Source organism: Panulirus ornatus, chromosome 22 (genome assembly GCF_036320965.1).
Source record: "Panulirus ornatus isolate Po-2019 chromosome 22, ASM3632096v1, whole genome shotgun sequence".
Lineage (NCBI taxonomy): Eukaryota > Metazoa > Arthropoda > Malacostraca > Decapoda > Palinuridae > Panulirus > Panulirus ornatus.
The window spans coordinates 18,511,240-18,531,560 of NC_092245.1; the positions used below are offsets into that span (position 1 = coordinate 18,511,240).

General features: G+C 46.0%; 1 protein-coding gene across 2 annotated transcripts in view; it reads left to right on the top strand.

The window, feature by feature from the left end:
• The first annotated feature begins 621 nt into the window (after positions 1-621).
• The window catches only part of LOC139756599 (uncharacterized), a 168,016-nt gene continuing 148,316 nt past the window's right edge, over positions 622-20,321 (top strand). For both annotated transcript variants that reach the window (XM_071676239.1, XM_071676240.1), the window contains exon 1: positions 622-1,444. In XM_071676239.1, the coding sequence (XP_071532340.1) occupies positions 1,384-1,444 (61 nt within the window). In that variant the 5' untranslated portion in view covers positions 622-1,383. The remainder of the gene's footprint in view (positions 1,445-20,321) is intronic.

Below are 20,321 nucleotides of genomic sequence, written 5' to 3' on the forward strand. Positions count from 1 at the left end.
CCAGTCTCTTGCTTCTCCTGCTACCCACAGTTTCCCCACCCCCACTTCTCTCCCCACAGCTGTTGGCCCCTCTTTCACCCCTACACACACCCCCATTCTCGCCCACGCTTTCCCCACACGCCCTCTACTCCCGAAAGGTAATTTTGGTCCCTCTGCCCTCGTCTGGGTCCTCCTCCCTCACCCACAGTTCCCCATCATTACCCTTCTACTACCATTAGGTCCCCTGCACCCCCGCTCCCCCCATCTCCCCTTTGTCAACTTTAGTTCTCCTCTCCCCTCCTCTGTCTCCCCTCTCCCTTACATTGCCCCCTCCCACTCTCTCTACGTGTTTGGTCCTGAGCTTCCTAACCACAGCCATAGTCCAGCCCTTGTCACGCCTTGTCACGCCCTTAGACCTCCCGCCCCCATCAAATCCCTGACCCAGCCTTATTCTCCCTATACCTGACCTTCATTCCCCCTAGCGGCACTCTTGGCCCTGCCCTTGTCGCCTCGTGCTTGACCCTTATCAGCCTTCTAGGGGAGGGCTCCTCCGGCGCAGTGTTAAGGGCTGTGGCAGGGGCTGGAGGCTGGCGTGGTGGTGGTGGTGGTAGGTGGCGGGGCAGACGTCAGTGGTGCCGCCACACTCGTCACGGGAGGAGCGTCAGCCCGGCCGCTCCCCAGACCTGGCCCTCGCCCCCCAACACCCTGACGGAGAGGAACATGCTCCTCGGACGCCTCTCACACAGGAGTCCAGTGACGACGGCTTCTGTCCTTGGCTGAAGTGAGGGTCTTGCATCCGAAGCTTGTGAGCTGTAGAGAGTCGCCGTTGGGAGCTGTTCTCAAGTTGGAAAAAAGTCCTAATTATCAAAAAAAAAAAAAAAATAAAGACTGCTAAAACAATTCTTATTCGCTAGGTCTCTGAAGCAAAAATAATGTGCTACTTTAGAGACACTATTAAGAAGACACAGACGATGGTCCTGGTGACTGACATGGCATGGTGAGGTGAGCAGTAGTGGAGAGAGAGGGAGAGAGACAGAGATAGAGAGAGAGGCCGTGACATGATGCTCATGACCCAGTGGTAGTTGCTGTGAAGTTCATGAAGTACTGATGAACACCCGGAAGGAACTGTGGGACCAGGCAGATCGGTGTTGAGAATCATTTCAATCAAGAAATACAGTTCGTGGTTATAATTCACACAGTGCTAAGGAGTGGTTGACCCACCAACCGACGGGAGACAGTTTACAGACAGGACTGGATAAACTGCTGCCCACGACAGAGCAGTTGAGGGTGTGGGAGGTAGAACAAAGTGCCCAGGCCGGGGAGCGGAGGACTGGGGTGATCGGGGAGGCTGTGTGAGGGATCCATCTGTAGGCTGGTGTCTGTGCCACTGTAACGGGGTGAAGGATGGCGTGCAGGCCCACCAGCCCGCTCCTGACCCTGGCCCTCATGGCCGCCTCCATCATGGGTAAGTTGGCCCTCTCTTCGTACCCGATCTTTTATAAATCTCTAGTACTAATAAGTCTCCCTCCTCCATTGACTCACAGCGAGTCTTTACCTTCATCCCTTCATTATACCTCCCTCCTTCTCCCCCCTCGTAGATCTCCACCCTCTCCAACATGTAGGTCCATACCTTCATGCACCTCCCTGTCTGTCTGGAACTCTCCCCATCCCATCTGTCCTCGTCTCCCTCCCTCCACAGCCCCATTATTCCCCGTCCGGTATGAGGACCATTCGACAGACGTGACCAGCAGTTCAATCCGTTACCCGTATCAGTGGCTGCTCACAGACCTTCGTCTATAATTGCTGTGTGTGCCCGTTGGTGTTAGTGTTACTTCCTGGCCTCCTGCGGCACTGTATTGCTCTGTGGTGTTCGCCTGGGGTCTGGTGTTGCTCTGTGTTGTACGCCTGGGGTCTGGTGTTGCTCTGTGTTGTACGCCTGGGGTCAGGTGTTGCTCTGTGTTGTTCCTCTGAATCAGGTGTTGCTCTATGTCAGGTGTTGCTCTCTGTGGTTCCTCTGAGTCAGGTGTTGCTCTGTGTTGTTCGCCTGGGGTCAGGTGTTGCTCTGTTTTGTTCCTCTGAGTCAAGTGTTGCTCTGTGTCAGGTGTTGCTCTGTGTTGTCCCCCTGGGTCAGGTGTTGCTCCAGATTGTCCCCCTGTGTCAGGCGTTGCTCCGGATTGTCCCCCTGTGTCAGGTGTTGGCGGGTTGTCCCCCTGGGTCAGGTTTTGCTCCTGGTTGTCCCCCTGTGTCAGATGTTGCTCCGGATTGTCCCCCTGTGTCAGGTGTTGGTCCAGGTTGTCCCCCTGTGTCAGGTGTTGCTCACGGTTGTCCCCCTGTGTCAGGTGTTGGTCCAGGTTGTCCCCCTGGGTCAGGTGTTGGTCCAGGTTGTCCCCCTGGGTCAGGTGTTGGTCCAGGTTGTCCCCCTGGGTCAGGTGTTGCTCACGGATGTCCCCCGGGGTCAGGTGTTGCTCCAGGTTGTCCTCCTGTGTCAGGTGTCGCTCCAGGTTATCTCCCCCCCCCCAGGGGTCAGGTGTTGTTCATATGTTCATGTTCTGTTGGAGAGACGTGACGCGAGCTGGTGGCATGTGTGTAGATATGGGAGAATTGTTCACGGTATGAGCACGACGGTGTGGTCTTTAAGCACGATGGTGCAGTCTGTGAGCACGATGGTACGATCTTTATGTACGACGATACTATCATTAAGCACGATGGTACGATCATTAAGCGCAATGGTACGATCATTAAGCACGACGTTCGATCGTTGAGAACGGTGGTACGATCATTAAGCACGATGGTACGATCATTAAGCACGATGGTACGATCATTAAGCACGATGGTCGATCGTTGAGGACGGTGGTACGATCATTAAGTATGATGATACAGTCATTAAGCACGATGGCACGATCATTAAGCACAATGGCATGATCATTAAGCACGATGGTACGGTCATTAAGCATAACGGTACTGTCTTTGAGCACGGGGGTACGATCATTGAGCCCGATTGTACGATCATTAAGTACGATCATTAAGCACGACAATACGACCATTAAGTACGAAGGGTCAGGTCAGATGGTAGGTCACTGCACCCAAGGATTAAACCGTCGTGCTCAAGTGGTCGTCCTGTCGTGCTGACGGGTCGTGCGCTTCGGGCCAAAAGGTCGTGCCTTCGTGCTCACGGGTCGTACCGAGGTACTCAAGGATCGTACTGTCATGTTTAAGGAACCTAATGACGTGCTTTAGGAACGTTACGTTCTTTTTAAGGAACGTATCGTCGTGCACAAAGATCGTACGGTTGTGCTCGAGGAAACGTATCGTCGTGCTCGAAGCTCGTACGACTTTGCTTGGGGGAACGTCCCGTCGTAATCAAGGGTCACTCCGTCGTCATAGTGTCGTATTGTATATGCTCAAGTGTCGTACCGTTGTGTGTAAGGATTGTACCCGTGCTCATCGCGTTTATTTGACCGCACTTGCGTGCTAAAACAACATCATACCGACGCACTAGGAACGTAGCGTCGTGCTCAAGGGTCGCAACGTCGTGCACAAGGAAACGTACCGTCGTGCTTAAGGAGCGTAGCGACGTGCTCAAGGGTCGTAACGTGGTGCACGAGGAACGTACCGTCGTGCTCAAGGAGCGTAGGTAGCGTCGTGCTTTTAAGTGAACGTACCGTTGTGCTCAAGGGACGTGGCGTCGTGCTTTGAGTGAACGTACCGTTGTGCTCAAGGAACGTACCGTCGTGTTCAAAGACCGTCCCGTGGTGCTTGTAAGGGCTAATATATACCACCGTAACTACTGGTTTCTTTACCGCCATGATCTCCGGGGTAAGAATGGCCTCACTCACACGGTAAAACTCCCTCAAAAACACAATTTGACCAACTTCCTGCCTACGCGATAATGGATCACGGAACATGGCAGTAATCTACGAAAACTTGGATTTCATCTCGTCGTTAAGTTAGAAGTTAGAAAATAAGTTAGGAAATAACGGATTTTCTTCAACATTATCCCCCTCCCCCTCAATAGACTAGGATTCCCCGACCAGGGGGTTGTATAACGCCAAGACAAATAATTAAATGAACTCTATGAGGGGTTATAGTTAAGTCTACCATAAAGAAACTGGTGGGCGTGTGCGGAGAATTTTTAGCGTATATTTTTTCCCGTGGTCGCGCCAAGTACTGAAGACACTGGGGGCTCTGGGATCGTGCGGTTCACCATAAACATGCACGTACGTACAGACACACGCGCGTGCATGCACGCCAACACACACACAGACACACGCGTGCATGCACGCCAGCGTACACACAGACACACGCGTGCATGGACACAGACGTGCACGCAGACTCACGCTTGCATGCACACAGACATACACACACAGACACTAGCGCGCATGCACACAGACACACGCGTGCATGCGCACAGACCTACACGCTTGCATGCGCACAGACCTACACACAGACACACGCGTGCATGCACACAGACGTACACACAAACACACGGTGCAGGCGCGCAGACGTACAAAAACAACCATGTATGCACACATAATCACATATGTGCATATGGAGGAAAACATACACCCACACACACACACACACACCCACACAACACGCGAAGAAAAACGTAAAAATCGCAGAAATTTGACCGTTCAATATTGCCATCCTAGACGTGTTGTCTGCCAGTAACGCGGAATTTTTGTATTGTCGTGGAAATTCGAGATGAAAATGGTACAATTTACGTCTCTTGTCTGGACATTAAAAATCTGGTACATCTCACGGATTATTTATGTAAATTATGTAAATATCATGAGAGCATCAGAGGGTTGTTAATCGTATCTGACAGTACTGGACTGAGAACAATTGTTCCAGCCCCCGTAGCGTGGTTCTCGTTCAGAAGAGAAGAGAGAAAGTAAAAAAGAGAGTTGAGCCAATGAAAAGAGAGGCGGCACCAAGGGGGAAAAATGAACTAAATTGGGTCGTTGATTATGATGGCGTGGCCGGCTGCTTAACTGTCCGCCTCGTCCGTGACGATAGACAAGGCTGGGTCACACTGGTAGACAGAGTCGGTCACACTGATAGACAGGCTGGGTCACAGTGATAGACAGGCTCTCCCACACGCGTGGGTTGTGGCGGTGTGTGTGTGTGTGTGTGTGTGTGTGTGTGTGTGTGTGTGTGTATATATATATATATATATATATATATATATATATATATATATATATATATATATATATATATATATATATATATATGTATATATATATATATGTATATATACCACGTTAAGATACTGGGGTAACACATGTGAAACTCACTCATTGTAACACACACACACACACACACACACACACACACACACACACACACACACACACACACACACACACACACACACACACGAGTATAAATTAACCTCGCTCCCCGCACAGTACAAATGGGTCATTCCACACACGATATTGTGGACACGGCGGGCCATAATGCAAAACTTTTCCATAAATTCATCAGGAGTGAATTGTCAGCTGAGGAGTAGGCAATCAGGCTAAGGGACACTGAGGCAAGAGTTACAGAGGATGGTGCACGGACATGTGAGGTGGCGAATGACAAGTTCTGAAATGTGTTCAGTGTGGAGGAGGATTCTACAGCCTTAACACCAAGCAATTGGAATAGAGTGGAGGTCTTATAGAGCATTGAGATCATGTTAGAGGATGTACATTGAATACTAAAGCGTCTTGATCCTTAATTGCTTATGGTTTTGATGACTTTATACGTGCTGAAGATTATGTGTGTGGATACACGTGACAACGCACTTGCTATATTGGTCCAGGTGTCTCTGGAGAGAGAGAGATGACATGGGAGAAGAAGAACGCAAACGCCATATCTGTTTGTAAGAGAGGAGTCCAAAAGTGAAGGTGCTGAGCTACAGACTCAGTCTTCCTGACAAGTGTGGTGTGGAAGGTGCTGGAAAAAACAGAAAGTAAATGGCTGTTTTACACTACGTAAGTGAGAGGCAACACGATGTCAGGAGAGAATCGGGTATTATATAACGCACTTCTCAGATTTGCACGAGAGGATGAGGTGTGTTTAATACCAAAAGGCTGGGTGGATTGTCTGTGTCTGCTGGACTGCTGAAGAGCATTTGACACTACCAGAAAGGTAGGAAAAGGTCAAGACATGGAGGCGCCAACACACGAGTGTGTCGAACTCCCTCCCCGCGCAGGACAAAATTCCAAAAGAGAAAAAAGAAACTAATTAACGTCATCCACTCTGCTTTGACGACCCCATCCACACTGCCCGACAAACCGCAATCCACACTGCCCAGACAACACCCATCCACACGCCCGAGATCAACGCCGGCCAGCCACTTTGGGAAGACAACGGCGCGCTTCAGGGGAAAGTCTAGGGATGTGGCCAGCCACGTTTTACTACGTATGAGAGACGCCGTCACCTGGAGGCCTCTCGTCCACAGGACTCCTTCATCATCATCATAAACACGTGACGTATGCCAGACATACACCAGCTGGAGCATAAACACGGTAGAATAGAGTAATATATTTAATTTAGAATATGATAACCCACAATGGGAATGAATAAAGGCAGACAGTATGAATTGTGTACATGTGTATATATGTATATGTCTGTGTGTGTGTATATATCTGTATACGTTGAGATTTATAGGTATGTGTATTTGCGTGTGTGGACGTGTATGTACATACATGTGTATGTGGGTTGGTTGGGCCATTCTTTCGTCTGTTTCCTTGCGCTACCTCGCTAACGCGGGAGACAGCGACAAAGCAAAATAAAAAATATGATAAGAATATAATAAAAATATTATTATTATTATTATTATTATTATTATTATTATTATTATTATTATTATTATTATCATTATTATTATTATTATAATTATTATTATTATTATCATTATTTTTATTATTATCATTATTATTATTATTATCATTATCAGTTGGTGTCGAAAACAGAATCTCGAGTGAACAATGAGCTCTAACAGTTCCCTTTAGTACTAGAGAACCACTAGCTGGTGTCGAAGCCAGGATCTCTTGTAACAATAAGCTCTTAACTGCTCCCATCGTACCAGGAAACCATCAGCTGGTGTCGAAGCCAGGATCTCGCGTGAACAACGAGCTCTCAACTGCTCCCTTCGTACCAGGGAACCATCAGCTGGTGTCGAAGCCAGGATCTCGCGTGAACAACGAGCTCTTAACTGCTCCCATCGTACCAGGGAACCATCAGCTGGTGTCGAAGCCGGGGTCTCGCGTGAACAACGAGCTCTTAACTGCTCCCATCGTACCAGGGAACCATCAGCTGGTGTCGAAGCCGGGGTCTCGCGTGAACAACGAGTTCTTAACTGCTCCCAACGTACCAGAGAACCCACCAGGTGGCGTCGAAGCCAAGGTCTCGTCCTCGGAGGAGGGAGCAGGGGTAAGGAAGTCTGGCGCATATTCTACCGCCTCTATTATATTCTTTTTCCCCCACCTCCTTGTGGGGGGCTGGCGAGCCTTCTGCCCCCACGCACAGAACCACAACTCCAGACATTGTCACGGTTAGGGCCTTTACCGCGCCATAAAGTCCGCCCAAACTCCACTTTTATCTGGCCAAACGCTACAAAAATCTACTGCTCTTTTTTTTAATAGCCAGCCGTAATAGGAGGTAAGTGTCCGTGAGTCATGGTGAATGTGTGTTAAGATTACCTGAAGAAGAGGAAGAACCGCAGCTCTGGCTCTGCTTCTGATTGTCTGTGCGTCTTGGTGCGTATATATATATATATATATATATATATATATATATATATATATATATATATATATATATATATATATATATATATATATATATGTATATATATATATATATATATATATATATATATATATATATATATATATATATATATATATATATATATACACATTTCTTTCTTTTCTGCCATACGATTCGCCATTTCCCGCGATAGCGAGGTAGCGTTAAGAACAGAGGACTGGGCCTTTGAGGGAATATCCTCACCTGGCCCCCTTCTCTGTTCCTTCTTTTGGAAAATTAAAAAAAAAAAACGAGAGGGGAGGATTTCCAGCCCCCCGCTCCCTCCCCTTTTAGTCGCCTTCTACGACTCGCAGGGAATACGTGGGAAGTATTCTTTCTCCCCTATCCCCAGGGATGATATATATATATATATATATATATATATATATATATATATATATATATATATATATATATATATATATATATATATATATATATATATATATATATATATACATAGGCTGAAGCGGATGAAATGTTCATAGAGGACACTAAGGGATTCCGTTTCATGTCCAACCCTGGTACCAGTCAGTGTTTTGAGGCCATTTTTATGAGTGTGTATGGCTCATGCTGAGGACTGATGTGTGAGGAGTGAATGTCGCATGTGATGCCCAGTATGACTGGAGTTTTGAGTGGAAGTGGTCAAACCACTGTACTGTCACATAACTCTTCAGACTTCCAGCATGTTCTCCACATTCACTAGTGTCCCTCATTCTGCCCATTCCTTTCGTCCACCACTCCTAAAACTGTAAAAAAAAAAGTCCACCATTCCTAAAACTGTGGAAAAAAAAAAGAGAAAACGTCCACTACTAAACCTAAAACTGAAAAAAAAGAAAACGTCCACCATTCCTAAAACTGTGAAAAAAAAAGGAAAACGTCCACCACTCCTAAAACTGAGAAAAAAGAAAACGTCCACCACTCCTAAAACTCTGAAAAAAAGAGAAAACGTCCACCACACCTAAAACTGTGAGAAAAAAAGAAAACGTCCACCACTCCTAAAACGTCCACCACTCCTAAAACTGAGAAAAAAGAAAACGTCCACCACTCCTAAAACTGAGAAAAAAAAAAGAAAACGTCCACCACTCCTAAAACTGAGAAAAAAGAAAACGTCCACCACTCCTAAAACTGAGAAAAAAGAAAACGTCCACCACTCCTAAAACTGTGAGAAAAAAAAAAGAAAACGTCCACCACTCCTAAAACTGTGAGAAAAAAAGAAAACGTCCACCACTCCTTAAACTCTGAAAAAAAGAGAAAACGTCCACCACTCCTAAAACTGTGAGAAAAAAAAAAAAGAAAACGTCCACCACTCCTAAAACTGTGAAAAAAGGATATATTTACGTCTTTTATAGTTTGTCTTCTTTAGATTTCAGTGATTTTCAGTACCTCCTTCCCATTCCACCTCACTGGTGTTCAGGTTGCCAGTGTCCTCCACCTTGGTGACACTTCCTTCAGATCCTTGCCATATCCTTGCATCCATCACCCTCTTTAACTCTTTCCCCACCACGATTTCCTTTACCCTTATTAGCTGCTCTTTAACCGACAATTTACTCCTGATGAATTCCTGGAAAAGTTTTGGATTATCTACCGCCTCGTCAAGAGCATTCTTTCCCAAGGTAAAGGGAATAGAGAGATATTCCTCTTATCTTGCTCTACCCGTCTCTTGCTCTCTTTAGTAACTACAACTTTTGTGTTACGGAGGGGATAGAGAGAGAGAGAGAGAGAGAGAGAGAGAGAGAGAGAGAGAGAGAGAGAGAGAGAGAGAGAGAGAGAGAGAGAGAGAGAGAGAGAGAGCTTTGGGGCACAAGTAACAACAACTTGTGTGTCACGGGGGGATAGAGAGAGAGAGAGAGAGAGAGAGAGAGAGAGAGAGAGAGAGAGAGAGAGAGAGAGAGAGAGCTTAGGGGCACAAGTATTCCTCCCAATTTGGAGGCATGAGCGCCCCTGTTTGACCTTAGGGTATGATGGCTGAGTAAAAATCCCGACCATCATTTGAAGGGGTCGTGCCCTCCGGCTCAATAGGTTAATGGCGTTGAACCTTGAAATGTCAGATGATTACCATTAACAAAAGTGATGAGAGTAAACAAAAGTGATGGAGGCCACATAGACGAGTGATGGGAGCCACATAAACAAGTGATGGGAGCCACATAAACAAGTGATGGGAGCCACATACACAAGTGACGAGAGCCACATAAGCGAGACTGATGGGAATCACAGAAGCAAAATTGATGGGAGCCTTATAAGCAAGTGATGGGAGCCACATTAAAAAAAGTGATGGGAGCCATTTAAACAAGAGATGGGAACCACATCAGATTCCGACAACCTCGGGTCAGGTAATTCACCCAGAAGTGACACTTATGTGTTTGGGAGTATTGACAGGACCTCTAACCTAAGCTCAATTCTTTTTAGGGGGAGGGACCCTCCACCCTTCAAATTCCCCCCTTAAATCATGAGTTCTAGGGTGAGGTGGGAAGGGAGGACGCTTGGGGGCGTGCCCCCGGAAAGACTCGAAAACTTAGGGTGTTTGGGACAGCATAGAAGGGTTAGGGGGTCTTTTAACGGTTGGGGTCGGCCCTGAGTACTGAAATATGGTTCGGTCGTTGTTGTATTACGAATCTCCATATGGTTGTGAATCTCTTCCTATAAAGTCAGAAAATCGAACATCTAGTTATAGCGATCAGACGATTTGAAGATATATGGCCGTAAAAATTGGGAGATCGGATCCTTTGAGCTAAGAGTTCGGTTTATTCAAAAGGGTTGGAGTCGATATCTGAGTGTTAACGCTTCGGATAAGTAACTGTCTCTTCTTACAGTTCGGTTCATGAGAGTCTTGATCGTATCAGTCGACTGTGGGTTACTGGAAACTGTCATTGTGTGCCGAGGGAAGAATCCATTTCCGGATACGTCAGTTTAGTAGTTTGGATCAATGAGAACGCCCGTGTAGATGGGTCCGGCCAGTCTAGTTCGGATGGACTGAGATCATTGCTCGATAAACCCCAGGAAGAGGCGAGTCCGAAGTTAGGATAAGACCCAACGCTGTGTAGTCTGGCTAAGAGTGAGGTAAGTCTGTAGCCTGGGCAGAGGTCTGACTGGGTCGTGGCTTCAGTACCTTACCCCCGAGATGATAGTCTGACGAGCACTCCCTCACTCCGCATACTGCCGCTGGCGAGGACACTACGGGTGTCAGGCTGCGTGGATGAGCCAAGTTGCTAGTGAGGATAATCTCGGGGGCCAGTGACCCCCCTCCGGGAAGAGACAGGTCTGCAGTGGTAAAAAATCGAGCCAGTGGTCGCCATAAGTTTTGTTAAATGGCTGGACCAAGTTAGGTTTAGTGATCCAGATGTCACGTGAGTAATCCGGTTGAGCTGGATCAGCCTTCCGGATAAATGTCGTCTGTATTCCGGATAAGAGCCTGGTCAGTAGCTGGGAAGGGCCAGAGTGGAATAGCGTCGGTCTTCACTCCTTCCCGCCGACCCGCACGACCTGGAACTCCGCCAAAGGCAGTTGCCATCAACCACCAGCCACGCAATACCAATATTCTTATCTCCTTCATATATTACAGCCTGGGTTTGTGTCCCCTCCTCTACTGCCTCACGGTTTGCTAATATGATTTTTGTTAATGCAAATCGCCCGATATGATGCGTACTACTACTAGTTGGTGCGGAGGGCGGAGGAGGATTAGGAGAGGGCCACAAAGCAAGCGCGCTGCTCCCGCCAAATTGTCGTGATTCGTTATTCCAGTGCGGCGACAATCGCCGTGACCACCTCACCCACGAGCCTCTTTTGTTTATCTGCTTTATGACGCTATTAAGTCGATGGCTTATACGTTTATGTGGTGAAGTTCCCCACTAAATAACGGTGAATTATGTCTCCAGGAAGTGGTGAGGTTATAACAGAAGGCGAACTTGGATGATTTGAGTGAACATCGGCTCCAACGAACGTGAGGAAGTTGTCCCGCTCATTGTAAGATATGTCCATCCTGAATCTTCATCCATCATCTGTAGTCCATATTTATCCTTCATGAATCAGAAGCCGACATCTAGGCCTCAGGGGAAGGGAATCCTTGAGCTGTGATCTCTATTTGGTCGTCTGTCACCCAGCTGTTGATGGTGGTGGTAGGGGACTACCTTGGCGTAGGGACATGGCAACATCGGTAAGCTACCGGTTAGCTTTTATGCCTCAGATTTTTGGGTCGGGACTGTTCTCTCAGTGAGATTAGAACTTTGAAAAAGCTAGGGTGTAGTGTATGGACTTAAGGAGAATCATAAAACTTATCCGTACACGTATCAGTGTAGATAGATGAGATATTCCCTCAAAGGCCCAGTCCTCTGTTCTTAACGCTACCTCGCTAACTCGGGAAATGGCGAATAGTATGAAAGAAAGAAGAAATGGACATAATTAAAACCATCAAGAGTTAACGGGGGTCTTGGGGAAGGGCTTTCATATGAACCCCCCAGGTAAAGAAGACAGGGGCACCCCCACATAATGGGAAAGACGATAGGACGCCAGCAAATGTTAGTCTCTTTGCTATTCATTTACTTATACATTCTGCCATTTGATAAGTTACTTTACCAGTATTCTTCATCTCCTCTTTCCCGGCCTCCAGAAACCCGGGCCCCGGGGGATTTTTGTTACGGTATCCCCTTGGCCTTTTTGTTGTGGGCCTGGTCATAATCTGTTGTGTGTAGTGCAGGGAGAGTAGGGGAACAATAAAGAAACCTATTAAGGCGTCGTCCACCGGTGGTGTACGTATATCTCGACGTTGACCCTTTTTCTCTTAAGCGAAGTTACCGGACTGTCTGGACGCGTTGGTTGCTGCGTCACGATTTACGATGTTCTTTGTCGTCTATTTCCTTCTGACTCATGGCGTCCACAGTGGCCTCTCGGGATACTGTTTGTGTACGTTTAATGATGACTTTAGAGAGAGAGACCAGTTTACGTGCAGTTTTTTGTTGACTTCCTGTCGATACCTGTGTATAAATTTTGTGTTTTTCAGCGGTGAATATTGAGGAACTTAAGACGTTCTTAGCGGTGAATATTGAGGCGTTCTTAGCGGTGAATATTGAGGAACTTAAGACGTTCTTAGCGGTGAATATTGAGGCGTTCTTAGCGGTGAATATTGAGGACCTTAAGACGTTCTTAGCGGTGAATATTGAGGAACTTAAGACGTTCTTAGCGGTGAATATTGAGGCATTCTTAGCGGTGAATATTGAGGACCTTAAGACGTTCTTAGCGGTGAATATTGAGGAATTTAAGACGTTCTTAGCGGTGAATATTGAGGAACTTAAGACGTTCTTAGCGGTGAATATTGAGGCATTCTTAGCGGTGAATATTGAGGAACTTAAGACGTTCTTAGCGGTGAATATTGAGGAACTTAAGACGTTCTTAGCGGTGAATATTGAGGAACTTAAGACGTTCTTAGCGGTGAATATTGAGGAACTTAAGACGTTCTTAGCGGTGAATATTGAGGAACTTAAGACGTTCTTAGCGGTGAATATTGAGGAACTTGAGACGTTCGTTGCGCTGAATCCATCGTGTCGACTGCATTTTTAGCGGTGAATCCGTAGAGTCTAAATCGTTTTAAGACAATGCGGTATTAATGATTAATCCGCAGTGAATGGGTTTGTATAGGTTTAGCATTAAAAGTGATGAATGTATACAAACTACAATGTATACAAACTGGAAAGAAAAAACATTGCTAAGTGCGCGTCTGTGTGGACTTCTTACTCCGACTGGCACTGCGATCCACAGAGACACCAGATATGTAGGTATTCCCAGCGGTGCTTCGGTAGACTTCTGGTGCTTCTCGCTGTAAATCGGAAGACTTAAACCCGTTCGTAGTGGTGCATCCGTTTGGGCAATGCACTCTTAGTGGTGAATCCGTACGGTGTTCATCGTTCTTTGCGGTGTATCCAGCCCGAACGTTTTATTAAGGGATGAATCTGTATGCAAATAAGTATTTTTCTTGTTAGTGCTTTTAATAATATATACTTAGAGACATGGCCTTTTGTTTTATTTATATCGCACTGGATCGTACGATATATCATATTGCGCCATACGAGGGGTCTTGATAAAGTACCTTACAAGCGTTTTTGGTGTCGCATTCGTGTAGATGCGCTGCCTGCAGGTGGCGAACTCGTGAAGATATCCGGTGATGCTGTAGGTGGTTTTGACGTAGCCAGACAGGCTCGCGTGTGAACTAAGAACGTCCTGTGTTTCGGTAGGATTTTGGCGAGACGGTGGCCTTGCAGACTCAAGATATACACTCCTAGTATGCCTGGGTAATGAAAGCAGTCCTCATTTCCTGGATGGGAAGGTTCAGGCATTCTAGTGGCGTTCGTCTTGATTTAACCATTACGTTTGATATCGTTTAGGTGTTAAAAACTTATTATCTTCGAAGCTGTCATTCTGTTCGACTGACATCCTTCTAAAACTGATGTGGGGGGAAACTCTGGTTACCTCTTTTCCCTGTGATTGTTTCAGCCAGAGCCTGATAAGATGCAGGTCACGCCACAGAGAGGAGTGTGTTATCAGGCAGTCGACAGTCGTTATGCAAAATATATTGTTGCCAGTAAACACAAACATAACTGAAAACGTTGAATATATATATATATATATATATATATATATATATATATATATATATATATATATATATATATATATATATATATATATATATATATATATATACATACATACATACATACATACATACATACATACAGACAGACAGACAGACAGACAGACATACAGACATACGAGAATTAGATGAATGATGATATGAGCGATTGTAACATGACACTGCCATCCTCAGTGGGTTTGCTCTGTCGTCCTCCCTGGCCTGGTGTCGCCCTCCCTGGGCCGTGGACCGATGCCAGCTAGGATGGGAAGGGCGGGCCAGCCATGGCCGCCAGGTCCCTCTCCCAGCCTACGGTGAGGACGGTTTTTTTCAGTTCTGAAATATTTATTGTCTAGGGCGTCCATTGCTCACACCCTAGAAGCCTAACGTCTCAAACCAGTGCGTTAAGGAAAAGAGGAAGAATAAAGACGTGTATAAGGTATGATATAATGTTGTCAGATGGTGAGATGATGGAAGCTTATTATATGACTTTAAAAAATGTGATTGTAACGTAATGATGTCATTCATTCTTTGAAGACATCGATACGAGCCTTAACCATGACCTGGTCTTTAACCTGACCTGTTCAAGGGTCGTGCTGTGGTGTTCAAGGGTCGTACCCCCTGTGATCATGGGTTTAAGACTACGGTGTCGAGTGTAGCCAAATGTCCGGGGATGATGTATGTTTAAGATTTACGATTGAAGAGACCTGGCGGAGGTTGTCTGTCTCCTGCAGTGGCGTCAGTGTGGTGTGGTGTGTGTGTGTGTGTGTGTGTGTGTGTGTGTGTGTGTGTGTGTGTGTGTGTGTGTGTGTGTGTGTGACACCTTCCGGCCCGGTATCCCTGCTGTGCAGAGCCTTACCTCTGGTCGCTTCCGCATTGGGAGTTATTCCCTCCTCCCAACGACTCAGGAGGGCTCGTGAACTTCTGCAGAGGAAGTCGTGTGTCCATAACGCCCTCGCTGGCACTCCGGGATCGGGCATAGATTATGTGCGCGTCTTGGAGCAATATTACCTCAGCAGAAACAATGGTTTGAGGAAGCTCAAGTTGTGTCGCCACTCATGCATGTCCGGTTTGGCGCCAACTCGACAGGCTGAGAGGCTGTGGAGTGGATCACACGATGTGGTGGATCCTGTACCACATAGTGAGGTAGTTCCTGTACTACCCAGCACATGATGCGATAGGTTCTTGCTCCACGTACCACATGGTGGGGTGGGTCCTGAGGTGGTTCTTGTAACCCGTAAATGGTAAGGAGGTACTGTACCACGTACCACATGGGGAAGGGTGTCCCATACCACGTACCACATGGGGAAGGGTGTCCCGTACCACGTACCACATGGTGAGGGGCGCCCTGTACCTCACACCATCCCTAACTCCTCCTCCTACGGGTGATCAGGGTGACCCACCGCAAGTCATGGCCCCGGGACCTGCTGCCTGAGAGTGATGATGACACTACACCCCCAAGTGTGGCGAGTACACCACCTCGTGAAGAGCAGCCATGGGGAGCAAAGTTATTGATATACCTCGTAAAGTACAGCTAAGGCGAGAAGAATTAACGCTTCCCGTGCAGTGTTGGTAGGGGGAGGAAGTTATGCCTCATGAACTGTAGCTAATGAGAGAAGTACGATTAATAAGCCTCGTGAAGTACAGATAAGGAAGGAAGAATAAACAATAAACCTCTTGATGTGCAGCGGTGGAAATAATGAGAGTTGATAAGCCTCATGAAGCGCAGTTAAAGATAGAATGATGATAATCTTCATGAAGTGCAGCTGGAGAGAGAGGAATGATCAGGAGTCTTTATAAAGTACAGCTAAGGGAAGGAGAAGGATTAGTGTGTCTCATAAAGTACAGCTTAGGGAAGGAGAAGGATTAGTGTGTCTCATAAAGTACAGCTTAGGGAAGGAGAAGGATTAGTATGTCTCGTGAAACTACAGATAAGGTAAAAAAAAGTGTTGGTATATCTCGTTAAGTACAGCTAAGGTTGGGAGACGGATTGATATGTCTCGCAAAGTACAGCTAACATGCCACAGAAAGAGCAGGTAAGGGAACACTGATGACTGTGAAACATGTAACAAAATAAGGAAAGGAAAAGTACCTATATAAATAAAGGGTGTGTTTGTGTAAGTTAGAGAAGAGGATAACAAGTATCTTAGAACCTCTACTACTGTATCAGACATACAGTACATGTCTTTACCAAATAATCAAAATAGTTTTAAATCAAATAGAAAATAGATTGATCAAACTGGAAAAAGATACAAGATGTCTATAATTCTTTGATAGCCATCTTGCTCCCATATCGTAGGACGATTGTTAACTGTGTCAGTAGACTACTGTATGTCTCGACCAGGAGTGGTGTTGGTGACATGGGCAGCTGTGCCAGGGTCCAGAACCCGCCCTACGGGGTTACCACACGCCTGAACACTCTAATTCTAGAGAAATGTACAAGGACTTTTTGAACTGGGCTCCACCAGAGTAGAATAGCACCAGTATGTGAAATGACGGATATATATATATATATATATATATATATATATATATATATATATATATATATATATATATATATATATATATATATATATATATATATATTATCCCTGGGGATAGGGGAGAAAGAATACTTCCCACGTGTTCCCTGTGTGTCGTAGAAGGCGACTAAAAGAGAAAGGAGCGGGGGGCTGGAAATCCTCCCCTCTCGTTTTTTTTTCTTAATTTTCCAAAAGAAGGAACAGAGAAGGGGGCCAGGTGAGGATATTCACTCAAAGGTCCAGTCCTCTGTTCTTAACGCTACCTCGCTATCGCGGGAAATGGCGAATAGTATGAAAGAAATATATATATATATATATATATATATATATATATATATATATATATATATATATATATATATATATATATATATATATATATCAAGGTTGAATATTCAGTTCGAGGAGAGAATTAAACATTTTCGTCAGTTCATAGTAGATTCATTGCCTCTTTAAAAAAGAGAAATTCGCTGTAATTTACTAGCTGCCTCACAGTATCGCGTAATTTTCTCACATAAATTGAATTATATTGTTATTAAGTCTGGCATAACTTAGAAAAACTTTTGAAGCTGTACAGGCATCCAGTGCATGACCTTATATTTCACACTAATGCGACCAGCTTAACTTGATGACTTACAAGAGCAAACTCAAAGCTGTGGTTTGCGTGAATTGTTCGATATATGAGGCCCTAGACCTCGACGGTTCTGCCCTTGACCATGATGGTTCTACCCTCGACCATGATGGTTCTACCCTCGACCATGGCGGTTCTACCCTCGACCGTGGCGGTTCTACCCTCGACCGTGGCGGTTCTACCTTTGACCTCAATGATTCTACCCTTGAGCACGACGGTGCGACCCTTTAGCACGGTGGTACTGACCCTGGTTGTTGACCTTGGCCCCTAAGGATGGTTTTCAAAGGCCTGACCATCATATCCAAGGACCCAACCATCATGCTCAGGGACCCCACTACCGTCGTGTTCAAGGGCCGTGCTGTTGTGCTCAAGGGCCGTACTGTCATGCTCAAGGACCCTACAGTCGTGTTCAAGGGCCTTGCTGTCGTGCTCAAGGGCCGTACTGTCATGCTCAAGGACCCTACCGTCGTGTTCAAGGGCCGTGCTGTTGTGCTCAAGGGCCGTACTGTCATGCTCAAGGACCCTACCGTCGTGTTGAAGAGCCGTACTGTCGTGCTCAAGGGCCGTACTGTCATGCTCAAGGACCCTACCGTCGTGTTCAAGGGCCGTACTGTCATGCTCAAGGACCCTACCGTCGTGCTTAAGGGCCGTGCTCAAGGGCCGTACTGTCATGCTCAAGGACCCTACCGTCGTGTTGAAGAGCCGTACTGTCGTGCTCAAGGGCCGTACTGTCATGCTCAAGGACCCTACCGTCGTGCTTAAGGGCCGTACTGTCGTGCTCAAGGGCCGTACTGTCGTGCTTAAGGGCCTTACCCCCGTTTGCACGGGGGTAAGTGTCACCCTGCCTTCTTGCTCTCCTCCAGTACATATAGTCCTTAAGCATCTAAGTCCGTACATATACCTGCGTATATCACGAGCTAGGGGCATCAGCATTACGCAAAGAACATTGGAAGTAGAGTCTCGTCAGAGAGTTTCTTACTGCAAAGGAGGAGCCCGCTTTTCTCTGCTTCTGGAGGTAGCGCAACCTTAGGCTGAAGGAGCCTCTGTAAAGAGGTCATTGGTAACGCCAGGACTCTTATACAAAGAGAACCTGCGGGTATCATTATAATGATGATAATTAAAATAATAATGACAATAATAATAATTTTTATTATCACTTATATGTCTTTCTTTCATACTATTCGCCATTTCCCGCATTAGCGAGGTAGCGTTAAGAACAGAGGACTGGGCCTTAGAGGGAATATCCTCACCTGGCCCCCTTCTCTGTTCCTTCCTTTGGAAAATTAAAAAAAAAAAAAAACGAGAGGGGAGGATTTCCAGCCACCTGCTCCCTCCCCTTTTAGTCGCCCTCTACGACACGCAGGGAATACGTGGGAAGTATTCTTTCTCCCCTTTCCCCAGGGATAGGGACACTTTATATATATATATATATATATATATATATATATATATATATATATATATATATATATATATATATATATATATATATATATATATGTATATATATATATATATATATATATATATATATATATATATATATATATATATATATATATATATATATATATATATATATATACATATATATATATATATATATATATATATATATATATATATATATATATATATATATATATATATATATGTGTGTGTGTGTGTTTGTGTGTGTGTGTGTGTGTGTGTGTGTGTGTGTGTGTGTGTGTGTGTGTGTATGTATGTATGTAAAAGACGGTGCGCCCCACGAATGTAAAATCTCTCACTATATTATGAACAAACACTAATCACACGGAAACAGGGAAGGTAGGACAACCTTCAAAGGTTGGAGGTCGGGTCGCAGCCCTTCCAGTAAGAGGGCGAGTGAGAACCGTAATCCGCAGTTAGTACACGTTGATGACTGACCTTCACGTCATGTATACACTGTGGGGGGGGGGGCCAACCATGGCACACAAAGCCCTGCTAATTGTCGTAATGCTTTGTTAAGTCTGTAGAGACGTTTGATAGTCCAGAACCAATCCCTAATGAAAGTAATGAAGGGACGATTTGGATGATGGAAGGAGAGGCACGATTTATCACCTGGCAGTATGGTGGTCGTCTTCTCACGGAGGGAAGGTTTTGAATCCCTTTAAGCACGACGGGACGACACTTGAGTAGGACGGTAAGACCCCTGTGCACGACGGTACGATCCTTAAACACGACGGTACGACACTTAAGTACGACGGTACGATCCTGAGCAGGGCGGCACGGCCATTGAATCTGAAGTACTAAATAGTCACATAGTCTGGTCTTCGATCTGGTTGGTAAGGGTTGGGTCACGACTCGTACAGTCGTCCTCAAGGGGTTGAGTGTGAGGTAGTAGACTGGTCGGAGTAGCGGGATGATATATGGAGAGACCCCACATGGGGTGGGGAGAGATACATGGAGTTACAAATTGGCAGAGGTGGATCTCGGGTGGCTTCTGTACCCGACACATCACCAAGGAACGCACTACAGCCACAAGACACCACCATACCAGCAGTATTGGATCGGTTTATTTTTCCCTCCGTAAAGGAGTGTCAGGAGTGGAGACGTGCCTGGTGGAGCTGCAGCTGGGGCAGCTGTCACGGTCTGCTTGAGCGGGAGGTCGTGAGGGATGACAGTGACCTGGGGTAACCTTGGTGCAGGTGTGTGTCCCACACCTCCTTCTGAGAACTGTGATGCGAACTGGTAGTTCTGTTGGGGCTGTGAGTGGGACCGATATTTCTTTCATCATTTA